The following is an 8,822-nucleotide window of genomic DNA, read 5'->3' as shown; positions in this document are numbered from 1 at the left end:
TGATATTTTTTTACTATTTAAAATACTTTTAAGTATCTTTGCTCAATTAAGAACTACTCATTTTTGTTTTAATTTAAAATAATGCGATTTTTTATAAAAATAGATTATTCATACTTTTGGGATTTTTAAATACCTTCTTATTTAATAGTAATATAATAATAATACCTGGAAAACTTTTGTACAGCAATGAAGCATAACACGTTTCCAAAATTACAAAAATGAAATCATTACACCAGAGTGAGTAATCTAACTTTAAATTTAAATTGATTTACATAATGTAGTACAATAATTTCTTGTTTTCTTATTTCAATAGTTGAAATTTGTCGGCTTTGTAATTTTATAATATTTTACAGTAAATTTATATATTAATTGTCGATTTATTACCTGTTATTCTTACTCGCTGTAAGTTTTATATCACTGTTGTTCATTCACAATAATCGTATAGTACCATTAACACTATTAATGTTATAAAATTTACACACTTAAAAAAAAAACAGAAATTCATATTATATATAGTGAAACTATTATGACTAATATTTATTTTATTTACACAAAATAATGTTATTACATTTTACAGACCCATGGTCGAAGCGATTGACAATTGAAATTATAATTTATTAATGTAGTATTATCATCTAATAATAATATAGGACGAACAACATAAATTGGGTTGAAAAACGTAACGATATTTTGTATAATTAGTTATACAACAAATTATATATATGTATACATATATATTGTAATAAGTTATATATAATAAAATTATTGTACCTTTATGTACATTAAATACGAATGGCTAATATTTTGACAAGTCATAGCTACATAATATTTTATAAACACAATATTTAATAGGTACTTGGTTAGTGGAACTTAGCAACAAGGAACGATTTGTAAAATGTTGTAAAAAGTATTTACAGGTTATATTTTGTTGTAAGTGTTATTTACATGAGTTGTCTTGTTGGTAACGAGCAATTCGATGGTACATTTAAATGTTGTGTACGATTTTCTTATCGTACATTTTTGAACATTTGGCATTTGTTATTTTGCTTGTATAAATGTTCAGTATAAATGAATTACAATTTGAAATACGTCGTATTGAATATTAGAACTAAGGCTGATTTTCTCATTTTCAGTGAAAAATTCACCGTTTCCAAGTGTCTTCTGTTGTTGGTAGCTCTTCTAAAATATATCGTATTGATTTGAAACACTCGATACCGTTCATCTAGACGGCTTTACTGCTCCTGCTGGAACGTAGACATCGGTAACTAATAGCACTTGAATGGAATGGCAGACGATCAACAGAAATATGGGCAGTAGCCTGGTTACCGCACTGTTGCTGCTGTTCCCGTGTTGCATAGCGGCTGGATGTTCGCCTGAAAAAAATGGTATTTTCTGATTTTAATACATATACATCAAGGGCCTATATTTTTAGTATTCTTATACAACTGTAGTTTTATCCAAATTTACATTATTGCTATTGAATGAAAAAACAGAGTGTTGCGCAATCCTAAGTTCTTCAATTTAAAGATCAATATTTGGTAGAGATATTGTATTTATTAAAATTAAAATAAGAAACTAATTTTACTAATCAGAAGTGTACATTCTCAATCTATAACAAATTGTACAGTTGTATATCTAGTAATACAAAGATAACAAATCAAGTTACTAAGATAACTATTTATATAATAGGTATATAAGGCAACAAAAATAATACTACGTATTTTACATGTTGTAAATTTGATACAACGTCAAAGAACAATGGAGTTTAGTTATAATACAATTAGTTATTTTTATAGTTAAACTGTTCATATAAATTGTCTACGATCAAAAGGTTAATTAATCAGCTTTCTTAAGGGGAACGGAAATCGTCAATATTTTTACAAATAAAGTCTAAACGCAGAGTCACTTTCCGAAGTGTCTACCGAACCGATTTCAATAATTTGTTTTATAGTTTAACATCTTCTCTATGAGAGCTAAAAAGCCGATTTTTAATTTTTGTTTTCAAAAAATATTTATAAGAATTTTTATTTATACTTTTTTATAGTTTTTTCTAATAAATCTAACAACTTTTTTAATCGCTAAATCAAAAATCTACCTTTTAACCCCCATAGAAAAAATAGTAAGTTTTACATAAAAATAAAAAAACCTGAAGTCCGTCTAATAGATACGCCAGAAAATGACTTTTACGTAAGTAATTTTTTATCAAAATTTCGTCATAACTCGGAGAAAAAAAATTGTAAAGTATTATAATTAGAAAATTCTAATATGCTTTCACCTTGATATTAGTAGGCATATGAAAAATGGCTATTATATCAATTTTTGTCAAATCCTTTTGCCTATCCTTTGCCCCTTAATAAATTTGTGATTAAACAATGTTTAATCAAAATTTGGAAAATATTATCCTTACCATGGACCATTGTTATATAGCTTCGCTTAATAAGGGAATAATATATTCGAAATTTGTATGCACTCATATAAACTTAAACTTAATACCAGTTAAAATTAACACTCAGCAGTTATTCAACAGGATCGTTTAAATCTTAAAGATGAAAAATAACGGTCTAACATTTTGATTTTTTGTTACTATTCCAAAACGATTGCACTTCATTTTGTGTTTGAGTTGGTCTAAATAATCAGTATTAATATTAGTCTACAGTCAATACAGAAAATGAGCTTACCATTAAGGACATGCACGGTGACGCTGGCCGAGTCAGACGCCGACGGTGCGCACGTGTAGTTGCCTGTGTCCGGTGGTTGGGCCTTTGATATGAGTAAACGACTTGTGCGAGTCTGTTTTTCGGTTACTACACTAATGCCTCCGCGGCCAGAGTAGTTGATCACGTCCTTGCCGCGGTACCAATAGATAAAGCTAGGCGGATCTGGAGTTTCTAAGACCACGCATGTCAGGTTGATGTCACTACCGCTCCGAATGTATATTTCCGTGTTGCCGATGATTTTGGCTTTTGATACTGAAACAATAAGCAATGTAACTTTTCAATTACTTACTATGTTATGATGCAACGAAAGATTGTATAGTATTTAATCTAAACGGTCTACATCAAAATTAAATGAAACAATGGTATTTAAAATTTTCATTGGACCAATAGATCCAACAATCGCGCCGATATCGCTGTATGAATAGAACTTTAATTTTAATTAATTCAAACAATGGGTTCATTGCGGCTACTGATTTGAAGGGAAGTAGCAATGGGAATTGTGAAATCATTAAAAAAAATCCATGGAATGTGATGATACTAATTATAGACTAATATCGTAATAAATCTTTATATTTTCTTATATAAATAACAGCTTTCGACGTTCTTCAAAATCCAGACTTAACGTCTCGTGCAGTAAAAAAAAAAATTATTTCTTATATATCTATGTATAATTGGTAAAATCGCGTGAGATACCCTTTGATAAAATGACAAGTTTAGTAGTCAACTTCAACTGTTTCGTATGTTTCATAAATACAACTTGTTCTACAACCTACACCTCCACAAATTTGCATGAAATTACAAAATTAGTTGATTTCTCATGTGTAAAAAAATAAATAATAAATGGAAATTGGATTTACTTTTACATACATCTTTACTCTACCGAGTATTTGGTATTTACAAAGCACCTCGTTAAACAGTATTAGAATCGAAATATTAGCATAGGGTAGTTATGCTACTTACAGGCGTAATACTCAAGTTCAATATTAGTAGGTAATCAAGATAAAGTGAGATCATTGGCAGAGAATAATTTTGCAATTTGCAAGGAAAATAGGTCAACGGGATATTAGCGTACGGCTTCGGCAATTACATTTGCATTGATCAAGGAAACGTGCGAATCTAATTAAGATTTTGCTTTGATCTAATAAAACTTTAGGCCTGCTTCGAAAAGAGCAAGTATTATAATCGTGTTGGTTTTAGTATTATACTCAAAGAGGTCGCTAACAAGTTTTTATCAATAAATAGTCGGACGCTTTTTAGTTTTGTTAAATGAATGCCCAATTGATGAATGTATAAATAATAGATTGTCATGAATATGTTTCGAATATGCATCAATAGATTAGTCAACTTATCAATAAAAAAAAACAATAAATGTGACTTTAAAAGTTTTTTTCGAGCCTATATTCCCGCGTGTATAATAAATTTCTGCATTTATTTTTTAACATTTAAAATAACAGATTAGAAAAAAATATAAAGTATATTTTTTTATGCTGTTATTATTATTTTATATCTCTACCAAAACACAAGGCAAAGGTAACATTACAGTGCTATTATTATTAAAAGCGTGTAGTCCAGCGTTGTAAATTGCTTAGAAATTAAAAAAAACTGTTGGAAGTTTGGCTCACGTCCATAGATTAACTTTATAACTCTGATAATTGTATATAATTAAAAATAAAATATGCAAAGCTTTGAAAGTTTTACCATTTAAATGAAATTTTATTCCTTTGCAAAGGTAAAATATTATTTTAACGTTAATAATAGTAAGATCCAGGGTTCCGTAACGCAATGAAATATAACGTTATAAACTGAATTATTTCGTTCACCAAAATAAAGTTTACACAACATAACATAATTTTAGTATATGTTTGGTGAACGTTATAAAGAATAACGTTATTATTTTGTTTTACCCGAGAACGTTAGAACAAAGTACGAATAACGTTATAATCTTTTTTCTCCCGAGAACGTTATAACGAATAACATTATACTTTGTTTTACCCTGAGAACGTTAAAACGAATATTGTTATACATTTATATACATTGAGAAAGTTTATAGTAACGTATATAATATTTGTTTGACATAAACATGTTTCCATACATTAAAAGTTAACCCTTAAAATTCCTGAAGGAGAAAGTTGCTTTTAAAATTGATACCAAATTTGAATTCAGCAAACCAAAAAACATACATATTTATAATATTGTTATAAGTATAATATGGAAATATTCATTATGACGTTCTCGGAACAAAATAAACGTATAACTAACGTTATAATATATTATAAAATATTCGGAACAAATAAATTTAAAACGTTATTCGTTATAAAATTTTTGGAGTAAATTTTTTTTAACGTTACTTCAAGTTTACGTTCACGAACATAATTTTGAACTGAACAAATAAATAACGGATAATGAAACCCGGGTTTGAACATTTTAATACTACTCTACTTAAGTATTACTCGATGTTATTAAGATTTATAATTGTTTATTATCATTATATTATTGAATTCATTCTACGATTATATAGGTAAAGTATAAATGGTCTGGGCGCTGTTAGAAGACTCGCTGTTAGATTTGTTTTTGGGGGCGAGGGGAGAAATGGACTTTAGTAAATATTACTTAAAACACTCATGTAAATTAAATCTGTACCTTGGTTCTAAAAGGGGCAATCACATTTTTTTGTAACTTTTGGTCGTTGGGCTTTAAAGTTATTATTTTCCATTAAGTTGTTTGTTAATGTTTTTACTCTTAGAAGTTATTTAATATTTGACATTAGATTGTCATGTCTTCGCGGTGTATAAAGGATGTTTTAATGTTTGTATTTAGTGGCCTAATACGTTTATACCCGAAATTGACATTGGCCCTTTTAAATTCAAGGCACAGAAATGTATTCTTCTAAATCCAGTACAAATGATCTAAAAAAATGTATCAATATTGCATAACGAAAATGCCATAAAAAAAAAACCATAAAAAAATAGTAAGTATCTATAGTTAGTAATACTATAATAATAAATAAATATTATAATATTTACTAAACTTAAAGGGAAATATCAGTATATTAAATTACATAACTAGTTATTATTATTTAAAAATACAAACAGTTATTCACATGTGAGTTATCACAACAGTATCTTTATTAGAACAAAAGATATAAAGACACCAAAATTCATAAATATAGGATGGCGGTAAAATGATCGTTAGTATTAATAATTACACCTAATTAATATTAATAAGACTTTTGTACGCGGTTTTAATAAAAATTAGAATTTTCGTGGTTATTAACAAAAAAATAGAAATAAATCTCGGCTCACTCCCGTTATTAGACGAAAAGATTTGATTTGAGTCTGAATTTATGATAAAATTTTCAGAAATTTAAAACCGGTCGAAATCTATTTTTTTTGAAAAATAACTTAAAAAACCTCTATTTTGAGGCAAAAATTTCAAAAAAATAAAGGTTTTGTATTAGACCAAAATGAGTAAAAAAAAAACATTGAGGAGGTCAGGCCGATGACCGCGTGGTTTGACTCACAGTGTTCCATGTATATATTTTTTGTATTATTTTGCGGTTAAGAAAAGCATTTTAAATGACATTAGAGATTTTTTTCATGAAATCTTCCGGAGAAAAAAATTGATTAAGCCTTTGAAATAGTTTATTTCGATCTTTGTTTTATCCACCTAATTCTTAAACTAAAACTATTACACTTCGAATACTGATGCACTAGGTCATGTTAAGTTTAGTGCTTTGGTCACGCACAATGTCCTCGCTATCGTGTCAATCGAGTAAATCGAGTATCCAAGCGATATGGTACTTACTGACTACATTTAGCTGGAATCCCTGACTGATCTTCGGCTCGGTGCTCACTTGACACTCGTAAGTCCCAGAGTCTTTGATTTGTGGAGACGTTATCCTTAAAGTCCACTCGTCGGACCCGTCCGAGTGAAGCGATTGGAAACGCTGATCATTGGTATATGTAAGTATGCCAACCGTTAAAATGTGCAGGTCACGTTTTCTGATCCAAGACACCTAGAATGTAAAAACATCAAATAAATAATAATAATGAAAATAATAATAATAAAGAAAAAGAAAATAAGAGACAATGCACTTTCGATACGTGAAGTTGTTACGTTTGGCCAAAAGAGAGACAGCGGAGGAATAAGAAAGAGGTAAAAGAAATCACGGGGCAAATCGAGGGCGCCTGAGCTGATGCCGTTAAAAGATAACACGGCCAAAAACTCTGATGGAATAGCAAAACATGTTTGCTTTGAGAGAAAGAGCAAATAAGAAAAAAAAACATAAACGCGGTACGTGCGTACTACACGAGATGGCTTTGGAAACGCGCTTAGGGATTCAGCGCGAGCTACATTATTTTTAATCGAACTAATTTTGCTTCTGTAGTAAAAAAAATAAATTGCAAAGTTAAACAGCGACAAACTGTACTACTTTTTTTGTGGAATTACATTTTTTTAAAAAACAGTTATGAAAAATATTTTTTGGATATAAATTATAATAACATAAATCGATCAATTTGTCTCTGTTTAAAACCGTAAACGGATCTCGAGACAAAAGCAAAGGTAAACAAATATTAAAATATAATGTTGCCATTTGTATCATAGCAGCAACTATGATAAGTTTCGTTTTTTTAAACTTATACTGGGTTTAACAAATAGAGTTCCATTCAACCAGTCAACATTTTTAGTACATTATTATTCTCAATTAAAAAAGTTAATGAAATATATGCGTTACCATTTAAGTTTCAAAAGTTGCTATCAAAAAAACTAGTTAGGAAGGGGGTAAAAACAAAAAAAATGTGAAAAATTGAGATCACATTATATAAAAAAAATATTCAAAAAAAATGTAATTTCTTATTAAACCTTATGAGATATTGAGAGGCCCATGATAAAATAATCTCCCTGTATATATATTATTACATGAGAGAACCGTCGACGATATTAGACGTTACAATTAATAAAGTTTTTGAAGGTTTCAATATACAGGTGTCGTTTTTGTTTGATAAAGATCATCATAACAAAGCTTATTCCTCTTTCAAGTGAAATTTTAAGACTTAATATCTAAAAATTAAAGTAATGGTAGATCTAAAACGGGGTTATAATATATACGGTGTTTTTTTTAAATTTGTCATCAATTTTTTTTTTACTAAGGAAAAAAAAAATCAATGACTCATATTTAACGTGCAATATACCGCGAAACAAAAGTTCCCGTCAAAATGAAACCCAAATACCACCAAATTTTAATTAATTCATCTTGATAACTGAACTGGTTATTATACTGGTTTACTGGTAAAAGTTTAGAAGAAAATTCGAATCCGCTAAGTCGCCATCGAAGGACATAACAATTTCACAGACGAACACACACACACATCCACAGACAGACTGCTAAATGTTCCTATTTTCGATTACATTATAGGTAAAATTATGGTCGACTCCTATTCCGATATTCGAAAACAAAGCCAGGGAATATTTTTGTAGACCCCCACACACTGGATTTATTTTATATTTAATTTTCAACGTTTTATAAAATAAATTATAATCGTGCATACCAGTTCTGTGATTGGCCTTTTGGTTTACTCGAATCAGAACACACAATCTAATATGATACTATTGAAGTTTTTATTATGACGGAAAATGCACGAGCCGTTAAAGTTATGAATACCATAATTATTGTGAAATTTATTTCATAATAACTATATTATAATAACTGATTACTCTACAAATATCTTTATAAATTAATTAAGTAGATATTTCAGTAAGCTATGGCAGTTTATTAAATTATAGGATAGCAATGAGCTTGTAATTGCACACATTTGAGGTATTAAAGAAATAAGGTTGCGTGTATAGTAAAATAAGGTTTTAAAAATTTAATTTGTGTGGATATATTCTATAGCCTTATAGGGTATGCGTGTTTAAAAAGGAAAACGTTAAGGTAGCAGTTCAATTTAGAATAATACATTTTGTATGAATATATAAGACTCTTAAAGTAATTTATTCTTTATATTAGACAGGGTGAAAAAAAAGTAAATGCTATCTGAGTCTTCTGAGGAAAAATATGAAACATCTTTAGACTAATTATATTATATTTAGTATGAGTTAAAAATG

At 28.7% G+C, this 8,822-nt stretch overlaps 1 protein-coding gene across 2 annotated transcripts in view; it reads right to left on the bottom strand.

Annotated features, from left to right (window-relative positions):
• Positions 1–686: 686 nt before the first annotated feature.
• LOC126835995 (protein amalgam-like) overlaps positions 687–8,822 on the bottom strand; it is a 192,256-nt gene continuing 184,120 nt past the window's right edge. For both annotated transcript variants that reach the window (XM_050568925.1, XM_050568926.1), the window contains exons 4-6: positions 6,522–6,732; positions 2,679–2,969; positions 687–1,373 (exon numbers count right to left, since the gene is read on the bottom strand). In XM_050568925.1, the coding sequence (XP_050424882.1) occupies positions 1,219–1,373; positions 2,679–2,969; positions 6,522–6,732 (657 nt within the window). In that variant the 3' untranslated portion in view covers positions 687–1,218. The remainder of the gene's footprint in view (positions 1,374–2,678; positions 2,970–6,521; positions 6,733–8,822) is intronic.

Source organism: Adelges cooleyi, unplaced genomic scaffold, assembly GCF_023614345.1.
Source record: "Adelges cooleyi isolate 19-005CV unplaced genomic scaffold, UGA_ACOO_1.1 ACOO_flye_CR_arks_rails_tigmint_CR_PRNA_23, whole genome shotgun sequence".
In the NCBI taxonomy this organism is placed as follows: domain Eukaryota; kingdom Metazoa; phylum Arthropoda; class Insecta; order Hemiptera; family Adelgidae; genus Adelges; species Adelges cooleyi.
Note: the sequence above shows the minus strand (reverse complement) of the source record. Positions and strands in the feature narration are given on the sequence as shown.